Source organism: Podarcis melisellensis (assembly GCF_964234715.1).
Source record: "Podarcis melisellensis genome assembly, chromosome: 11".
Lineage (NCBI taxonomy): Eukaryota > Metazoa > Chordata > Lepidosauria > Squamata > Lacertidae > Podarcis > Podarcis melisellensis.
This window is the reverse complement of record NC_138543.1, coordinates 55131018-55151468: the sequence shown is the minus strand read 5'-3', so window position 1 is coordinate 55151468 and position 20451 is coordinate 55131018. Positions and strand designations below refer to the sequence as shown.

Genomic DNA, 20451 nt, shown 5'->3' with positions numbered 1-20451 from the left:
TACCCCCATCTCTGAGGAGGAACATTTCACCAGCATGGTTGTGTAGCAATGGGGAAAGCTTCCCACCTTTGAATTTTTGCTTGTCGGCTGTTCAAGGCCCTGAACTCCTGCCAAGAAAATTGTGGGCAGGTGTGTCTGAATAGAATACAAATATTGCAATAGTAACCCCATTTGAAGCTCAAATGAATGCAAATCGGTATTTAAGGCCTGGAACTAGCAACTGCTGCCACAATGTGAAATTCGTAACCCCCCTCCAGAAGTTCCACTGCGAGGAAAAAAGATGGCGGCAAGTCTGTCGCCATGGAAACCAAGAGCCACTGCCGCACTATGGAGGGTGGAAGGCTGCCAGGCCCGGTAATCCTTCCCTAACACACACGCACACAAACCCCAAGAAAAATTCAACATTCAACATTTTCTTGGCTGTGTGGGGGGTCAAATGCACACAAAGGAAAGGTTAGCATAGCTCCACCTCAGAGCACCACTTTCTGAAGCGCCATGACACAGCTTTGGTCCTGGGCGCCCTGCAGCTCAGCTGACTGGAATTTTCCCCTCCTGCAAAAAAGGGAAAAATTCCACTGCCCTTTCCGATTCACCCCCTCTCTGCGGCGAAGGGCTGGGCAATATATTTTTTTTATTGAGCACAAAAGTATTTGAGCCTGCAATTTACGGCTTGAAGTCGGGCAGGGCAGGCTTTATCAACAGTCTCTTCAACCATTAAAATATTGTTATGAGTTTGCAGAGGGGAGGGCAGTCGGCTGTAAGAAAGATCCTTCTAACTCCTGGATTCAGCAAGTGTTAAAATATAAGCCAGGATTGCTCCCTGTGTCGCGGTGATAGACTAGGTGACGGGCCATTAGGGAGAACAAGGAATAGGGCAAAGCCTGAGTTTAGAGTTGGATTGCCGTGATGTGAACTAAAAGCAAAGCAGCATGTTGGAGAGAAAGAGAAGCACTTGGAATTAATGTTTGGTTTCTGCTTGAATCCAAGGCTGTGGCGATGTCAGGAAGGCTGTGAAACCCTCCATGGCAGGCTCAGACCATATATAAAAAGGTAAAGGGACCCCTGACCATTAGGTCCAGTCGTGACCAACTCTGGGGTTCCGGCGCTCATCTCACTTTATTGGCCAAGGGAGCCGGCGTACAGCTTCCAGGTCATGGGGCCAGCATGACTAAGCCGCTTCTGGTGAACCAGAGCAGCGCACGGAAACACCGTTTACCTTCCTGTTGGAGCGGTGCCTATTTATTAATTTGCACTTTGACGTGCTTTTGAACTGCTAGGTTGGCAGGAGCAGGGACCGAGCAATAGGAGCTCACCCCGTCGCAGGGATTCGAACTGCCAACCTTCTGATTGGCAAGGCCTAAGCTCTGTGGTTTAGACCACAGCGCCACTCGCGTCCCATATAAAAACATAAAGGTAAAGGTAAAGGGACCCCTGACCATTAGGTCCAGTTGTGACCAACTCTGGGATTGCGGCACTCATCTCACTTTATTGGCCAAGGGAGCCGGCATACAGCTTCCGGGTCATGTGGCCATCATGACTAAGCCACTTCTGGTGAACCAGAGCAGCACACGGAAACGCCATTTACCTTCCCGCCGGAGCGGTACCTATTTATCTAGCTTTTGAATTGCTAGGTTGGCAGGAGCAGGGACCGAGCAACGGAAGATCATCCCGTTGCGGGGATTTGAACCGCCGACCTTCTGATCAGCAAGCCCTAAGTTCTTGCAAATAAATCCTATTCACTGTGCCTCATTTCCAAAAGGAAATGTGAACACTTGCCTGGAACCCCTGGAATCTCGTGCCACTCGGAGATTGGGGTGGCAGCAGGCAAAATTACGGGATACATGTAAAGATTGAGAAAGAGAACTAGGTGAATGACTTGTAGCATCGTAAAATTGTAGAGTTGGAAAGCAGTGCAAAATTAGACCCTGTGGAGGCACTTGGACAGGTGAAATCTCGGGTGGGGGGGGGCTTGCAAATTATCTCCTAATACTTGATTGTAATTTTATTTCAAGATCAAATCAATATTGTTTTGATCCGTTGCCCCTAAAAGGCATGGGGCCCACAGGCCAGTGCCTATTCTGCCCATCTGGTAATCTCAGGGAGGGGGGAGGGAAAATTGTGGGGAGGGAGAGAAGATGATATGTTTTTGATAAATTGTGATGTTGAAATTTTTAATAAAAATTATTCAAAAAAAAGAAAAAGAGGATTAGAGGAATTCATTGTGGATACGGCTATCAGCCACTACTTGCCATTATGGCTACATTCTCCGGCCACTGTCAGCCTGCCCCCTGAATGCCAGCTGCTTGCCATAACTATCTGGCTGACCAGACTGCTGGACCTGATGGGCCGTTGGCCTGATCCTGTAGGGTTCCACTTCCTTTTTGCTCCAGAAGTCACTCTACTTACAGCCAGATAAGCTTCTTTGATTTCACATAAAACCTGGCAGAATGAGCTACGCAATGCCTCAGGCTCCCTATTTTGCCTACATTTCCCCTCCCCGCCACCCGGCAAATTCACGGCATCTCCTTCAAGCCCCACTGCCCCCTTGTGGCAAAAAGCTCGCTTCTTGGCACCACAATTGTGTCTCACTGCCTTCATGGAGTGAAACACAGGAGGACCAGAAAACCACATGCCCATTAAGAAGGCTGGTGCATCAAGATAACCATGCTCACTCCTTTCAAGGGGCCAAAGGACTGTATCAGAAAAGGAACAGATAAGAGATTGCAAGAAGACTGCAATGCCACGACCAAAGCTTTCCAAAGCACATTAGAACACTTACTGTGGCGCTTTAAAGGTAAAGATAAAGGGACCCCTGACCATTAGGTCCAGTCGTAGCCGACTCTGGGGTTGCAGCGCTCATCTCGCTTTATTGGCCAAGGGAGCCGGCATACAGCTTCCGGGTCCTGTGGCCAGCATGACTAAGCTGCTTCTGGTGAACCAGAGCAGCTCACGGAAACACCGTTTACCTTCTCTCAGGTGCGGTACCTATTTATCTACTTGCACTTTGATGTGCTTTCGAACTGCTAGGTTGGCAGGAGAAGGGACCAAGCAACGGGAGCTCACCCCTTTGCGGGGATTTGAACCACCGATCTTCTGATCGGCACGTCCTAGTCTCTGTGGTTTAACCCACAGCGCCAACCGCATCCCTCTGTGGCGCTTTAGGATGACTTAATTGTTGCTGCCTGTTCCTCACATTTGACACTTTCTTTGAAGCATCTGATATGTAGAAACCCAATCAGTCTAATGTGTGGGTTAAATTTGCTCTTGCTGCTTTTATTATGCATTTATTCTCCTTTCCGTCTCACCCTTACTCCAAGGAGATCAGGGCAGTCTATGTGCTTCTCCACCACCAACATCGCATAGATACGATAGAAGTGCACAAAATTATGCAAAGTGGCCAAGAATGATGCATGTGTTTTCTTTTCCTGTAAAGCACATCAAAGTGCAAGTAGATAAATACCGTAGGTACCACTCTGGCTGGAAGGTAAACGGGATTCGATCCGCCGACCTTCTGATTGGCAAGTCCTAGGCTCTGTGGTTTAACCCACAGCGCCACCCACATCCCTTTCATGTATGCAATGTAGTTTCTCATTAATTTTCTCATTAATTGATGAAGAGTTTGGTTTTTTTAAGGGAGACATTTTCAGCACAGCACTAATTAACCCAAGTCATTTCATCACTTGCATTCACCCTGGTTAAATAGAAAGGGGGAGGAAGGGTTGGGAGAGGAAGAACCCAATGGCTTTTCTCTGTGATGGCTTTTACACTCATCCCAGCATGGCTAGCAAGAAGACTCATCAGCTGGCCAGCCATGTGAACGACGCATATTTTCCAGGATAAGGGAAGTCCAGTCACATTCATTCTGCAGAGTGGAATCACTGCTTCAGCATTTTACCCAACAGCAAACAAAGAGTGGATCTGATCAGATCAGCAAACAAGCTTCGCAGTGGAGCAAGCCCAGAAGATGGAAGGCACTAGCTTCTTGCTCGCATGTCTGCTTTGCTTTCTTAAGAAAGGTGAGTTTTGCTTTGGGAAAACTTCCCCCCTCTCGTCCTTACATTGTTCTTGGAATTGCCCAATTCCCTATGGGACAGAATGGAGGACAAAACCCAAGACATTGCAGGTCTTGATCAAAAACCTATTGGTAGCCAATGGAGCTCTATCAATGGCCACTGGTCCTATTGACTGTTTTTCCTATTGAAGCAGTGTTTCCTCTGAATAGCAGCTGCTGGGAATCACAGATGGGGCGTTGTTGGGATCAGGTCCTCCTTTCAGACTTCCTGGAGACATCTGGCTAGTCACTATGGCAACAGGATGATGGACTATGATGGGTCTTTGGCCTGCTCCAACAGCAATCTTCATCTGCTGTTACTCTGCCTTAGACAGAACGCAGCAGCATCCACACAATCCATTGTGTACCGCGGCTTCATAGCCTCACTTGTTTGGAAACACTTAACCATAGTTTCTTGGTTTCTACGTAATGGGAAGCCATAGCTGACTGCAGCTTCCAGGTTTGATTCCTTGCACACTCAAAGGGAGCTGAGAAGTGAAAACAAAGGGGATCTGTGCAACTGCACACAGCTTGTGAATATCCTAGCTGTGGCTTCTTCTTCTTCTTTAATCCACAAGTCCTAACCCCACACTCTCCTCCCCCATTTTCTGACAAACCATGTTTATTATAACCATCCTAAAAAATACCAGCTAAAGGAGCCATCCATTCTTGCAAGACAAGCATCAAGGTCCCTTCGAACTCTACAATTCTATGGTTCTATTATGCTCTGCCTTGACCCCTCTGTAATTTGAGCCTTGCCCTGAACTCTGCCCACCATGTTGACGGCAACTGTTGTCATTCCTGGCTCCCTTACAACCATCCCTGTAGGATATAATCCCTTTGCAAACACTTATTTTGTCACATTCCCACGTTCCACTTTCAGTTGTGCACTCAAAAATATAATAATAATAATAATAATAATAATAATAATAATAATAATAATAATAATAAATTTTATTTATACCCCCTCTGCAGAGCCAGGCTCAGGGTGGCTAACAACAGTAAAAACATAATGGGGGGGAACCAAATTAAAATACAGGTTAAAATGCAATTTAAAATGCAGCCTCATTTTAAAAGTAGCCCATAGATCAAAACCATAAGGGGGGAGGGAAACATAAGGGTCAGACTGAGTCCAAACCAAAGGCCTGGCGGAACAGCTCTGTCTTGCAGGCCCTACAAAAAGATGTCAAGTCCCGCAGGGCCCTAGTCTCTTGTGACAGATCGTTCCACCAAGTCGGGGCCAGTACTGAAAAGGCCCTGGGCATAGTTGAGACCCATCTAACCACCTTGTGACTTGGGACCTCCAAGGTGTTGTCATTTGTGGACCTTAAGGTCCTCCGCAGGGCATACCAGGAGAAGCGGTCCCATAGGTACGTGGGTCCTAGGCCGTGAAGGGCTTTAAAGGTCAAAACCAGCACCTTAAACCTGACCCTGTACTCCACCTTGAGCCAGTGCAGTTAGTAAAGCATTGGATGAATGTGATCCTGCGGCAAGGACCCCCGTGGCATTCTGCGCCCGCTGGAGTTTCTGGGTCAGCTTCAAGGGCAGCCCCGCATAGAGCGAGTTACAATAATCAAGCCTGGAGGTGACTGTCGCATGGATCACTCTGGCCAGATCAGGGCGAGAAAGGTAAGGGACCAACTGCTTGATACGGCGGAGTTTGGGTCAGACAGGGTAGGAACTGGTGTGGGGTTTTCTTGGTTAACTAAAGATCATTGATGCTTTCCCTTCCAGGTGTTTCTTCCAAAGGCTGGTCCATGCAGATCCCGTCAGAGGTAACCGGTGAAATTGGCAAGGCAGTTGCCTTGCCCTGCACATTCACACACCCACAGAACACCAACGACCAGACCCTGACAGCCATTTGGCGGGTCAAGGAGCCTTTCAACGGGGCCGTTGTTTTCAAGTGCGTTTCCCACAGCTCAAGCGACCCCTGCAAAACCACCGTCGGCTCGGAGGGCAGGTACAAGCTCCTGGGGAACCCGAGGCAGAACAACCTCTCACTCCAGATCAACAGCCTGACGTGGAACGACAAGAACAGATACTTCTGCAGGGTCGAATTCTCCGGGGATTTCCACGACAAGTATGAGAGCAGAATGGGACTCAGGCTCCATCTCATAGGTGAGAGGAACGTCAGATCCAATAGAGAGGGGAGGGGGCAGAGCTGGAAATGGATGACCAGTGTGAAAGGTTGGCATAGAGGTTGGCGCTGAGTGAGGTCTAAACCCAGCAGGGGTGTCCACAGTCTATTGCCTCTGTTCCTGTACAATGTCCTGCCCATTTACCTGCCCATTTTGGGGCATGGGAGGAGGGCAATATGAAAGAAGCAAGCTTGGCAGCGACTGTCCTGCTTTGTGGTAAGGAGGGCAGGTTCGAAACTGAGTGAAAGGCAGAATGGTAATGATAATAATAATAATAATAATAATAATAATAATAATAATAATAATAATTTATTTATACCCCACCCATCTGGCTGAATCTCCCCAGCCACTCTGGGCGGCTCCCAATCAAGTGTTAAAAACAACACAGCATTAAATATTAAAAACTTCCCTACACAGGGCTGCCTTCAGATGTCTTTTAAAGATAAGATAGCTGCTTATTTCCTTCACATCTGAAGGGAGGGTGTTCCACAGGGCAGGCGCCACCACAGAGAAGGCCCTCTGTCTGGTTCCCTGTAACCTCACTTCTCGCAATGAGGGAACCACCAGAAGGCCCTTGGTGCTGGATCTCAGCATCCGGGCAGAACGATGGGGGTGGAGACGCTCCTTCAGGTATACAGGACCGAGGCCGTTTAGGGCTTTAAAGGTCAGCACCAACACTTTGAATGCTGCAAACCCAAAAGTAGATGTTTTGGTTTGGGAAATTTGCCTTGGAAGCAGAACATGTCCCAGTATTTTAATATTTTGTTGGAAGCTGCCCAGGGGGGCTGGGGAAGCCCAGCCAAATGGGCAGGGTATAAATAATAAATTGTAGTAGTAGTAGTAGTAGTTCATAAATTAAGCTGTTCTGTATTTGCATTGTGTTCATATTTTGGGACTTTCTGCAGCTCCCCCCAGGATCGTTAACATCTCTGTCCAGACCAGCCAGGACCACGCTTTCCACGCAAAATGCACAGCCGAAGGTGAGCCTCTGCCCACCCTGACGTGGACCGGTCCTCCCTCCGACAACATCACCTCGGCTTCAACTGCAGCCCACCAGATAACCAAGGAACTTCAGCGCCTGACACACGATGGGAAATACACCTGCACAGCTGTTAACAGCTTGGGAAGAGCAGAGGGGGCCGTATACTTCTACAAATTCAGAGCTGGGGGCAGCTCCTGGGTCCTGGTCCTCTTGTTTGCCGCCTTGGGGATTAAGATGTTGGCGCTGGTGGCGATACTGGGGTTTGGCGCTTTCTGGAAGAGAGGTAGGTGCATGTTTCTGTTGCGTTGTCAATCACTCAGAGATGCTTCCTAATTAAACAAAGCATAGCTGTCAACTTACAGATTTGAAAATAAGGGACCAGCAGCCTTGAAAATAAGGAACCAGCAGCCAAAATAAGGGACCTGCAGCCTCACCTGTTCCAGGCACTCCAGTCTTCCTGTCCTCCTGCAGTCTGGTCAAACTCATGCTGATAGCTTCAAGAACACTGTCCAACCAACTTTGTAACCAGAGGTTCAACTGAATAGAATCTGAATCACATGCACCACAAGGCCTATGCAGCCTCAACTTAAGATGGCTCCCCGGCTTGGCTTTGCACTGCAAAGTTTGCAGCAGCACGTGCAACAAAATGGCGTCCAGCATTCAAAAAACCCCTCAGCTTTCATTAACTAGCCACACACAAGGCATGCAAGCTCCACGCACATACCCCAGTCGTTCTTAGACTTCTTGACTTCTTATTGGGTGAGCAACACAGCCAAGCAACACAGTTGGAGCCTCCCTCCTCCCTGGCCAGCAGGGAGGGAGGGAGAGGAGCTGCTTCCTTTGAAATTTAAGGGACATCATTTAAGGGACATTTAAGGGACATCCATCAATAAGGGACAGCAGCAGGACATGGCGCTGGAATAAGGGACTGTCCCTTCAAATAAGGGACACTTGACAGCTATGAAACAAAGCAATACCGCCTCTCCTGGTATGCCCTGTGGAGGACCTTAAGGTCCACAAATCACAACATTTTGGAGGTACCAAGTCGCAAGGTGGTTAGATTGGTCTCAACTAGGGCCAGGGGCTTTTCAGCACTGGCTCCGACCTGGTGGAACGCTCTGTCACAAGAGACTGGGGCCCTGCAGGACTTGACATCTTGATCTATCAGCTACTTTTAAAATGAGGCTGAATTTTAAATTGTAGTTTTAACCTGTATTTTTAATTGTCCCCCTCCCCCCATTATGTTTTTATTGTAATTTTACTGGTGTTAGCCGCCCTGAGCCCGGCTCTGGCCAGGGAGGGCGGGGTATAAATAAAAATTTAGTTACAGATAGGTATGATGTAATCACAGGAATCACAAGTCAGAGAAACCAGTAGGAGAACACTTCAATCTCCCAGGACATTCTATACAAGATCTCAAAGTAGCTGTTTTACTACAAAGGAATTTCAGAAATAGACTGGAAAGAGAAGCTGCTGAATTGCAACTTATCACCAAACTTAAAACCATGGAGAAACCTGGTCTGAACAAAGACATTGGATTCTTATCTCATTATACATGACAAAGCCACTTTTCACCTTCTCACCCATTGCTTTTTCCTGTAATACCTATTGCAGTCGTTAAGAGTCGTCAACAGGCTCATCACAGCTATCTGCCAATCACCCATTCCCACCACCCTTCTGAGTAATACCCCTCCCCACCTTCTCACTATATAGAAGGGTCTGGTAACTTCTGTTTCAGTGTATCTGAAGAAGTGTGCATGCACACGAAAGCTCATACCAAGAACTAACTTAGTTGGTCTTTAAGGTGCTACTGGAAGGAATTTAAAAAAAAAAAATTATTAATAATAATAATAGTAGTGGTGGTGGTAGTAGCAGGAACAGCAGCGATATTCATTGAGAAACCAAAGGGGATGAAAATATAGATCCGGTTTCACATTCCAGTTTTGCAGCCTGGATTTGCAGAGGGAGCACTGGTTTTTATATATTTGCACCATCAGCATGCATGGTGTTTTATGTCGTCAACTTGATCATTTTGATCACTTTTAACCCATGCATGCATTTAGGCCCCATTTCGTTTTTTAAAAAATTGCACTATATTCAAAAGATGTGTGCTGCTGCTGTTAGGACCCGTTTTAGATCAGGCCAGCTGAAGACGAATGCTATAGAAGAGAGTTTCACAAACTTGGATCTCCAGCTGTTGTTGGATTACAGCTCCCATCATCCCTAGCTAGTAGGACCAGAGGGATGGTGGGAATTGTAGTCCCCAAACCGCTGGAGACACAAGTTTGGGAAAACCCTGATTTAGTGTGCAGAAAGTCAAGCCCTTGTCCTGAGGAGCTTATGGTCTAAAATTCAACATGCAGGAAATCTTTGCTGCAAGCGTAGTTGCAGAAGCAGCCTGCGGGGTGTGAATTCCAGACCTTGTTGGACTCCATTTCCCATCAGCCCCAGCCAGCATGGTTAATGGTCAGAGGCAATGGATGCTGGAGAGTCCAACACCAGGTGGAGTGAACCATGTTGGGGGAAGGTTGTGTTATACAAAGGAACACTGAGGTCCTCAATGATGAAGCTATCCCTGTGCATGGGCAACTGGAGTGTTAAGGAGAAAACTAGGCTACAAAGAGTCCTGACATCTAGTTTTCTCCCTGCAGAGAACCTTTGTGCAGAGGAGCATTCAATCTGCCGACCCCCACAAGCAGCTTGAAATACTATGGCCCAGACACAGGTCTATTGTTTCAGTAAGAACCAGGTCTTGGTCTATCAAGGACTTGGGCTTTTGCTGGCTCTCCAGTGTTTGTTCACTTGAACATTGCACAACAGAGCCAGTGTGGAGTAGTGGGTAAGAGCGGAAGTCTGGTGAACCGGGTTCGCTTCCCTGCTCCTCCACATGCAGCTGCTGGGTGACCTTGGGCTAGTCACACTTCTCTGAAGTCTCTCAGCCCCACTCACCTCACAGAGTGTTTATTGTGGGGGAGGAAGGGAAAGGAGGAGGTTAGCCGTTTTGAGACTCCTTCAGGTAGTGATAAAGTGGTTTATCAAATCCAAACTCCTCCTCCTCCTCCTCAACCTACTACTACTCCTACTCCTACTCCTCCTCCTCTTCTTCTTCTTCTTCTTCTTCTTCTTCTTCTTCAATGCAGTAAGAAAACTGATACACCTTTCTCTTTTATTTTTTGTCTCTTGCATCAAATCACAGACAACTTGATGGCTCCAACCGGCCTATCACGGTAAGAAATTCTTACATCTGAGCTTCAAATTGGGTCAGCAGGTCTGGGTGGGTGCCAGAAGCTAGAGCAGGCTTGCTCAAACTTGGCCCTCCAGATGCATTGCAACTACAATTCCCATCATCCTGGACTACTGGTCCTGCTAGCTAGGGATCATGGGAGTTGTAGGCCAAAAACATCTGGAGGGCTGAGTTTGAAGAAGCCTGAACTATAGGAAGGGTTTCATGGGCTTGCTTGGGACATCGTGCCAATTCCCAATATGCTGGCCTTCCAGATTTCCACATGCAGGCTTGTTCTTAGTTGACAGAGCGCTGCGACATACCGTCTGCTCCCTCTGCCTCCCACCAGCTGACATACAAAACTATACGGTGCTCTGGTAGGTCTTTCACATTTCTTTATCTGGCAAAACCTACAGTAGAAGTGGAATCTCAGCCCAACTCTCAGAAGTGCATGAATAGCCACTAAGGCAGAAACTTTACAGCCTACTTCCACCATCCTCTACACTAAAGGTAAAGGGACCCCTGACCATTAGGTCCAATTGTGGCCGACTCTGGGGTTGCGGCACTCATCTTGCTTTATTGGCCGAGGGAGCCGGCGTACAGCTTCCGGGTCATGTGGCCAGCATGACTAAGCCGATTCTGGCAAACCAGAGCAGCACACGGAAACGCCGTTTACCTTCCCGCCGGAGTGGTACCTATTTAGCTACTTGCACTTTGATGCGCTTTCAAACTGCTACGTTGGCAGGAGCGGGGACCGAACAACGGGCTCTCACCCCATTGCCGGGATTCGAACCGCCGACGTTCTGATCGGCAAGTCCTAGGCTCTGTGGTTTAACCCACAGCTCCACCCCACAGGGCAGTAAAGAGAAAGGCAAAGTGGGATTAAACAAGGCAGAACCCCAGATAACAGCTGAGGAGGAAACCCCAAAGCAGAGCCCTAAAACAAACGTAATAATGGAAGTAACATCTCAGAGCCCTGGAAGGAAATCAGTTAGAAATACAGGTATTAAAGAGGGCATGGCCCACAATATTGATGGTGACAGGACTGGCAAGTTCCAATCCAGAAAAAAGACTGGAACTTGATACTAATCCCTCAAAAACTTGTGTTTGTTAACTACCCAAAACCAAAGGTTTTCCTCTCACAGATGGATCGCATAATGCATTTCCTGAACATCCTGAATGATATGTTGCCAGGAGTGGTAAAGCCAAACAATATTGCTTCTATAGAGTACTGTACTTAAATTATGATGGTTACTCGGTACGAGCAATGATCACCTTTCAAGATCAAAATTTGGCCAAATCTATCCACAGATCAGGACATCTATTCTTAAAGGAAAGGATAACAATAATAAGATTCTTTGAAAATAGGCTACCATTGATCCCCCTTTTTGATGCCAAGTGTGATAAGCCAGAGGACCAGGAATAGCCACTAAACAGCATGAGCTGTTTTTTAAAGAGTTTTTGTCATAAGGAACTACTGCAGGACGTGGACACAGAGTGGGAGAGTGGGGCAAAGATCCGTGGAATAGAAGACGCTGCCTTATAAATAGGTCAGACAGACCATTTGAGCATCTAGCCCAGTACAGTGGTACCTTGGGTTAAGTACTTAATTCGTTCTGGAGGTCCGTTCTTAACCTGAAGCACCACTTTAGCTAATGGGGCCTCCTGCGACTGCCGCACCGCTGTTCTCATCCTGAAGCAAAATTCTTAACCTGAAGCACTATTTCTGGGTTAGCGGAGTCTGTAACCTGAAGCGTATGTAACCTGAAGCATATGTAACCCGAGGTACCACTGTACAGCCCACTGTGACTGGCAAGAGTCTCTGGCAAAGAAGGGATTTCCCATCACCTGCTTCCTGGTCATTATTTTTCCTGGCAAGGAAGGAATTATGCCAAATTAGGGCATTCCACTCTCATTCATTCCACCCATCAACAAATGTGCACACACACACACACAGAGAGAGAGAGAGAGAGAGAGAGAGAGAGAGAGAGAGAGAGAGAGAGAGAGAATCATTTCTGAACCATTAGCAGACACATCACCTTTCAACTTTGTTTCTGCCCAACTTCAAAGTGCAGAATATTTGAGAATCTGGGAAGAGAAGAAGAGTCAGCGGTTTTCAGCATGACTTAGCAGTTTCCCTCCGACCCGCTTAATTTAGATTGCAATTATAAAAACATAAGAACAAGCCCTGTTCCAGGAGCCGAATAGCCCATCAAGGTCACTTCTCACAGTAAACCAATGAAGACCACAAACAGGACCTGAGAGCAGAGACGCTCTCCTCTATCTCTGCCTTTGGGCAACTGATAGCCTATATTTCGAGGTGCCCACTTTCAAACAGTGTTTTTTTGTTTTTTCCTTCATTGTCTGGCATGAGCACACAAATGCACCCATTTATTTTTTTAAAAATAGAGGGTAGCAGTTGCCGCTACACAAGATGGCAGAGACAGAGGGCCTTTGAGAGAGCTGAAAGCAGTGAGAGACGTATCACTTTGTTCTCCGTAATGCTTCTTCGTTTCTGCTGCAGAAACCCAGGTTTGGCGGAATTTAGAAACAGAGCTTTGCCAAACCTGTTTGCGGGAGATGAAATTGAGAAGAGCGTTCTTCCCAACTACTCTTGGCTCTAAGGACATAATTGACGTAGGAAGCGGCCTTATGATGAATCAGATCCACCACTCCATCTGGCAGCAGCTGTCTGGGGTCTGAGACCCAGTCTCTCTCCTAGCCTTACTTGGGGACTGATCCTGAGACCTTCTTGCATGCAAGGCAGATGTGCTCCTTCTGAGCTACAGCCCTGCCCCAGTTCCCTGTCTCTTGCCGCAGGTGGTTTGAAAACAGGGTTGAGGGATCTATGGCCTTCCTGAAGTTGCAGCTGCCGCCATTCGTGACCACTGGACACAGTAAATTGATCTGGGAAGTCCAGGAACATCTAGAGTGCCACAGGTTCCCTCACCCAGCAGTTTCCCAAACTTTGGTCTTCAGCTACAACTCCCACTATCCCTAGCTAGAAGGACCAGTGGTGAGGAATGATGAGATTTGTGGTCAAAAAACAGCTGGAGACCCAAGTTTGGGAAACATAAAAAGGTAAAGTAAAGGGACCCCTGACCATTAGGTCCAGTCGTGGCCGACTCTGGGGTTGCAGCGCTCATCTCGCTTTATTGGCCGAGGGAGCTGGCATACAGCTTCCGGGTCATGTGGCCAGCATGACTAAGCCAATTCTGGCAAACCAGAACAGCGCACAGAAACGCCGTTTACCTTCCCGTCAGAGTGGTACCTATTTATCTACTTGCACTTTGATGTGCTTTCAAACTGTTAGGTTGGCAGGAGCAGGGACCGAGCAACGGGAGCTCACCCTGTTGTGGGGATTTGAATCGCCGACCTTCTGATTGGCAAGCCCTAGGCTCTGTGGTTTAACACACAGCGCCACCCGCGTCCCTTTGGGAAACATAGGATTAGACAAAACCTTGGCACTATAGCAAGCAAGCTTCACCAGTTCACTCATCTGGATGGATCAAAGTCGTTTTCATGGCAACATCTTTCGCTGATTAAAACCTTTCAAGCATGATCCAGCCAAAGCTCACTGTCTTTTTCCATTGGGGAGTTAACTTGCAATCTAGAAATCCATTAAATTCAGTGGAGTTTATTTTGGAGTAGAATCCAAAGGGTTGCTCAACAGGACATAAAAATAGGGGGGAATTAAATGGATTCAGAGTTGATGTTCTTCAATTTTAAGCAGTTGGGCTTTCTTTGTTGTAAACGACCTAAAAGTGTTTGGGTTTTTTAAAAAATATTGTTATATAAATTGTGTTAAAATAAATAAAAATAAATGCTTTCCGCCATGGCCTGCTTCCTGCTTCTTGGAACTTATGTTGTTGACACTTTTTACCGGCAGGCAAGCCATGCAAGATTCTCCATACGAAAACCTCAACCGCAGGATCAACTCCATAAGTCAAAGCCTGCCTGAGTGAGAGAGAGAGAAGAAAGCCATCTGTGCATTAAGCAGTACATGCACGAAGAACTAAAACAATGTTGTGCCCATGTGTCAAAAGATCCTCAGCTATGTGGCACTCAGGCCGTTTCATGCAGCGAAGCAGAGATCCCACCCAGAGCGTTATCACTCACAGATGTGATGCAAAATGACAGGAGTGGATAAAAACTAGCAACTCCCTTGCGATGGAACATCTTGATGGGCCGGGACGTTGTTTGTTGCTGTTAAAATTGTGCTGCTGAATCTTTCTGCTAGCATTGTTGAGGCTTGCTTTGCTTTGTATTTTTTTTATGAATTGAAAGTGGTTTTGTGTTAATGTGTTTACACCATAATGCCTCTCTGCTTGTGCTTTTAGTAAACGGCGAATGGTTTGTATACGATCTGAAGAGAAACCAGAGTATGTGCTTTCAAACATGTTGTAAGTCGCTTTTTGGGCCGCGGCCGCCTAATGAATTAAATAAACATCAACAGCAGCAAGCTTGCACTGGCATGGCGACGTAGCTGTCCATCACCCATCAGCCGAAGTGTTTTCCTTTGCAGACTGAATCTGTGAGGTGAGGGGGTCCATCAGTCAATTTCAGGAGGTCTGGTCTGAAGGCAAACGAAATCCCTATCTTGATGAACCTAAGCCAGGCTGGAGCTGGTCAATGCCTGGATGGGCACCAGTATGGGGATGACGTGATTTTTCTGCCTTGGCTTTCTTCCTGGATGGAAGGTGAACTATAAGCGTAATAAAATATTTTGCCAAGGGTCCTGCCTCAAATGTTCAGCCAGCCTCACATGAAGGGAAGAGAATCCCACTGCCCCGTCAACACACACCCCGCAACTGGTACCCCAACTGACAAAACAGCCTATCCCCAATAAGTGTCTCGATCACCGTTCTAGTGTTTCTCACTGTTTTATTTCACATGGTCCTTGCAGACACAAACAACTATAAACACACATTCTGTTGAAACCACAGGCAAAACAATAGCTCCCATATCAGAACTATCCTGCCCGATGCACACATAATAGTTTCTGCCTTTTCACAGTCTTTGTTTTTTTAATATAAATTTATTAATTCTGAGCTGAGGGGGTGAAAAGAAACATCTCAGAAGGCTTCTCTTCTTCCTCTTCTCTCTCTCTCTAAAAAGCAGCAATAATTCTTCTTCCAGTTGTGAGGTCCTCTAAACATGAAGTTCCACCAAAGCAGTGATATTTCATTACCAGTGCACCACAGGGGCAAGTTGACTTGTCCTATATCTGGAAGCTCAATCCACAACGTGAGTTCTGAAGAACCCGGTGCACAAGGACCTTATTTGGCATAATTTGGCAATTTCGCAAGGAAAGACTGTGGGATTTGCAGTTTCAGAAATCATTAGCTGAAGGCAAACGCTACAATATCATTTGCCGGTGTGAGACACTGAAAAGTTAGGAGAGAGAAAACCTTGCCTGCCAAGTGGAGCTAAAGGCATGAATATGAAGGTACATATTCAAACAGAAATGCACTTCTTGGGTTTTGTTTTGTTTTTACTGATGAGCGCAGAAAGGAAAAGCATCTTTAAACCCAAAAAGGGGGCTGGAGGTGCCTGAAGTGTTTGCCAGAATCTATATTTGAGCAAATGAAATCCCAGCAAATATATATATATCTCTCGAAAGGCCTGTTGCCAAAGCATAGCAGCTTCACCGTCCAAGTGCATTTCAATGAGACTCAAAAGACAGTTGCGAGTCAGCCCATTGAAATGAACTGAGCATATTGGCCCCCTGACGATGCTAGATTATAATTCCCATTCTCTGTGGCCACCGGCCACGGTGGTTGGGGCCAATGGGGGTGGAGAGTTCAGCAACATCTGTAGGGCACCCCACTGGCTATGCCAGGCATAGCGAGTTGCACCAAGAGTGTGTGCGGAGGTGATCAATATCTCTTTTTTTCTCAAAAGGAAGGGGGACAACCTTAGCAAACTCACTCAAATAAAGCAACAGCAATGGAATAAATCAGTGAGCCAGGAAACGCAGCTTGAGAGGCACGTCGTATACACACAGGTAAATAAAGGGCACACACACACACACACACACACACACACACACACACAAACCCAGCTGTACTCTGTATATTGCAAGAGACAGACAGACCAGAAAGGCTCCTCAGCCTCTTCCTTAGGACACTTAGCAGTAAATGTTCAACTGATTACTATAAAGCTTATCTCTCTGTGTAGGACCACAGGTTAGTGACCTCAGCTTAGGGAAAAGGTGTTGGGTGGGGAGAAATCAAACTTGCTTTGCTGTATTGAAAGAATCCAAGCTATTCAAATGATGTGTTTTAAGGATAGGGTAGCCAGCTTGTGAGTTGTATCTGCTCCAGGTGAGAGGAATCCTGGGCACCTTGCAGTCTTCCTACCCTGCCAGCGTTGATGGTCCATTGTACCATTACAAAAAACCATAATTTTCCTAATTAAACTCTTAAGAACACTCCAGTAATTAGGACGCTGCTGTCTTCTCCATGCTACTGAAATCCGACAAATTTTTTGTTCTTCTTTGCTCCTTTTACTGCCTTATAATAAAAAAGAAGTATGAAAGCGATAGCTTGTTCCATGCACATGATAAGGAAGTGATACAGGAGACTCTCTCCCTTTCCCCAGGACTCTTTAAAACAAATGAATCCAGTTTCTGTCAATTTGGCTGGGCAAAGATGCAGAAGGTTTGTCTCACTAGGTTCCATTTTCATCACACATCAGAAGCATTGAGGACAAGTAGATGGAGGCAAATTAAGCAAGAGCAGCGGGGTGATGAGAGAGATGGTCCAAAATCCTGATTAGGTGACGACCAGTGAGTCCAGACTGGCCCACGAATTTCACAGTCAGCCAAAGAAAGAAAGAAGAAAAGGCACAGAAAGAAAAATCAAGTTGGAGAAAGTGCAGGGGCAAACAAACCCTGTGTTATTTCCAAAACGGTGAAGCACTCAAGTCACTTAACAGTCTTCAAGCACAATCCAGCATGGAGGTCTTCGTAAAGTCCATGGAAAAATCAAACCAGAGCCCCGCAAGGCCCTGAACCACGCCGTTAAGACTGTATTAAAACAAAGGAAAAAAATCCAGAGAAGTGTTTTGGCTTGGCAGAAACGCGAGAGAGATTTGTGCAGGTTTTAAAGCCCAGCTACGAAAACCTCCAGGCTGGCTTTCAAACCAGTCTATCTAATCTTCGCCCTCTCTCTCTCTTCCACCACTTTTGACAAAGTGAAACCCTGTGAATGACAGCTACTTGTGCAACGTCACCGCCGACTGTAAACTGAAGATAATCCACGATTGCAATGCGAGGCAGGGTGAGGCCACCTCCCCTCGCTTTCTGCTACCGTATGGCGTCCAAGTAATGCATTTCTGGGTACAAAGTGTTGACGAGGATAGCCAGAAGGTTCGGCCCATCGCGAAGGCAGTGGCAAGAGTCCCTGACAAACTGGGAGGCTTGGGAGATCTGCTCCTGGTATTCTGCGTACTGTTTGTTTGAAGTCATGGAATCGAGAGCACTCAGAGCCTGCAAAGATGGAAATGAGCTAATAATAATAATAATAATAATAATAATAATAATAATAATAATTTTTATTTTTACCCTGCCCTCCCCAGCCAAGACCGGCCTCAGGGCGGCTAACACCCGATATAAAAGCAAATTGATTGAAATACAACTTAAAAACAAGATTAAAATACAACATTCAAACGTTAAAGTACAGCCTCATTTCAATGGAAACTCAAATCAAAAACTTTTTGGGGGATGAAAATGTCAAGTCTTCACCCAGGCTAACTATCCAGACTGGTCCTACATGGGCCAGAAAAAAAGCCAGGGAAGTCCCCAAATACAGGCCAAGCGGAAACAAATCAGATCCTGCAGGGCCCTGGTCTCAGGAGACACAGTGTTCCACCAGGCCGGAGCCAGTGTTGAAAAGGCCCTGGCGCTGGTTGAGGCTAATCTGACTTCCTTAGGGGAGTAATTGGTTTAAGCAGAAAGGTTAAATATGGTTTGAATTTAGAAATTTTAGAGATTTGAGGACAAGATAAAATTTAATGATATTAATGATATTAATGCAAAAATGAAGTGATTTGGGTAATAAGGGGAAATAAGAATTTGCAAGAAGGGCTTGATTACAAATGATAATATGAAGTAATATTTCATGGGGATACATAAACAAGGGTAAGATAAGAGGGTATGAATTTGCTGAATAAATTTTTAAATGGAATACAAAGAGAGAGGTGAGAGGAAGTCAGGAAAATAAGTAAAAAGAACGGTGTATTTTTCATTTTTTGGTGTTATTTTTTGTTCTTTGGTTTTTTTTCTTTTCTTTTGTTGTCTTTTGTGATGGGACGATGAGCTGCTTGTGCGTAAAATGCAAGTCCCTCAGAGTTTGATCAGGCTTTCAAACCTCTGCCTGTGACGGAGCCCCTCCAGCATGGCTGCGTCAATCACTAGTAGAATCCGAAAGTGGCTGCTTTCGGAAACGTTTCCAACATAAAAGCTCCTTAACGGAAACACGTCGTCTGGCCTCTCGGCGTGACAGTTTCCGTCGAGGTGTGGGTGTCCCTATAGGAGGTCCTGAGACCTCCCCACTGGTTTCGCTTGAAGCGTCTCAGCCATCCCTCCGACTCACTTTCCCTTGGAGTTCTTGCTCGCCCTCTACTGGTTCCCTCTTCCGCTGCTACTGCTCTCTCACCCTCAGTGAGCCTTTGCGCCTCCGGCGCTTTAGATGTCAGTTCCCTGACATCCACCTCCCCTCCAGGGCCCCCTTCACCCCCTCCCGTCTCCTCCCCTACTGGCGGTGAGGAGGTAAAACCCTTGAAAGAACCTCCCTCATCTTCCGACGTCGCGAACACTTCCTTCCACTTGTTGCTGTTCCTACTCTCTAAGTACTCTTCGTCATCAGAGTCCACTCCCTCTTCCAACTCCGACTCCGCGAACCCTTCCATTTCCTCTTCCTCATCGGTGGTGCCGAAATACTCCCTCCTAAACCTTGCTATCGGCTGAGGTTTCCTCGGGAACCTTTGATGGAACGTTTCTGTTAAAACCTCGTCATTGACTTCCTGCGCACTTACCCAGGTGTTTTCTGACTCCGGTTCCCCTTCCCACGCCACTAAATACTCCACCTGATTTCCCTTCCACCTGGAATCGAGGATTTCCGCTACATGGTTGCGGCGTTCCCTCTCTTCCAAGGCTGGTCCCCTGACGTGCTCCCCTTCACCTCCTCCCCTGTATGGTGACAGTAACGACCTGTGGAACACTGGGTGCAATTTCATGTGATTGGGTAATCGGAGTTTGAAAGCTACCGGGTTGACCTGCTGAATCACCTCAAAGGGTCCCAATCTTCTGGGCCTCAGTTTCTTACAACCCCCTTTGAACGGCAACCCTTGGGTTGACAACCACACTTGATCCCCCACCCTTATGGTTTCACCTTCCCTTCTGTTCTTGTCTGCCTGCTTCTTATATTGTGCCTTAGCCCTTTCTAAGTTGAGCTGGAGCTGCTGATGGATGGCTTCCATCTCTTCTACAAAATGTTCAGCCGCTGGGACGCTCCATCTCTCCCCTCCTTCCCCTGGAAATGCCCTGGGGTGACACCCGTAATTAGCCAAAAAGGGACTCATCCCTGTGGACACATTCTCCGCATTATTGTAGGCAAATTCTGCCAACGCCAACTTTTCGACCCAATCGTTCTCTCTGTCATTGACATAACACCTAAGATATTGTTGAAGAATGCCATTTGCCCTTTCCGCCTGCCCGTTGGTTTCAGGGTGCCGGGCAGTTGAAAAATTGACTTCCACGTGTAACAAGCTCATGAGCTTCCTCCAGAACCTGGAAGTAAATTGTTTGCCTCGATCTGAGATCACCCTCGAGGGAGCCCCGTGCAACCTAAAGATATGTTCCACAAACAACTTCGCCGTTTCTTCCGCTGTGACTGCATGTGAGCATGCTACAAAGTGGCACATCTTAGTTAACAGGTCTACTACTACCATGATGGCTGTTTTCCCCTTGGACCTTGGCAGATCCGTCATAAAATCTATTGATATCGCTTCCCAAGGCCGTTCTGGTGTGGGTAAAGGTTCTAATAACCCTGCC

At 46.8% G+C, this 20451-nt stretch overlaps 2 protein-coding genes across 3 annotated transcripts in view; one reads left to right on the top strand and one right to left on the bottom strand.

The window, feature by feature from the left end:
* Positions 1–727: 727 nt before the first annotated feature.
* Positions 728–14863, top strand: SIGLEC15 (sialic acid binding Ig like lectin 15). 2 transcript variants are annotated; one of them, XM_081929985.1, is made up of 6 exons: positions 728–1050; positions 3903–4016; positions 5786–6169; positions 7095–7454; positions 10368–10398; positions 14284–14863. In XM_081929985.1, exons 2-6 carry the CDS (start codon positions 3965–3967, stop codon positions 14357–14359), a joined length of 903 nt encoding a protein of 300 aa, XP_081786111.1. In that variant the 5' UTR covers positions 728–1050; positions 3903–3964; the 3' UTR covers positions 14360–14863. The 2 variants fall into 2 exon arrangements, with proteins under 2 accessions (XP_081786111.1, XP_081786110.1); XM_081929984.1 differs by lacking the exon at positions 728–1050 and having other exon boundaries at positions 3497–4016.
* Positions 14864–16485: 1622 nt separating this feature from the next.
* Positions 16486–20451, bottom strand: part of EPG5 (ectopic P-granules 5 autophagy tethering factor) — an 85539-nt gene continuing 81573 nt past the window's right edge. The window contains exon 44 of the mRNA XM_081929525.1: positions 16486–17886. Within this exon, the coding sequence (XP_081785651.1) occupies positions 17704–17886 (183 nt within the window). The 3' untranslated portion in view covers positions 16486–17703. The remainder of the gene's footprint in view (positions 17887–20451) is intronic.

Bases quoted from the DNA above. Each gene is read 5' to 3' on its own strand.
- SIGLEC15 (XM_081929985.1), top strand. From the start codon at position 3,965: ATGGAAGGCACTAGCTTCTTGCTCGCATGTCTGCTTTGCTTTCTTAAG. The intron at 4,017-5,785 runs GTGAGTTTTGCT...TTTCCCTTCCAG, and splicing joins GCTTTGCTTTCTTAAGAAAG to GTGTTTCTTCCAAAGGCTGG. The intron at 10,399-14,283 runs GTAAGAAATTCT...TTTTACCGGCAG, and splicing joins GCTCCAACCGGCCTATCACG to GCAAGCCATGCAAGATTCTC.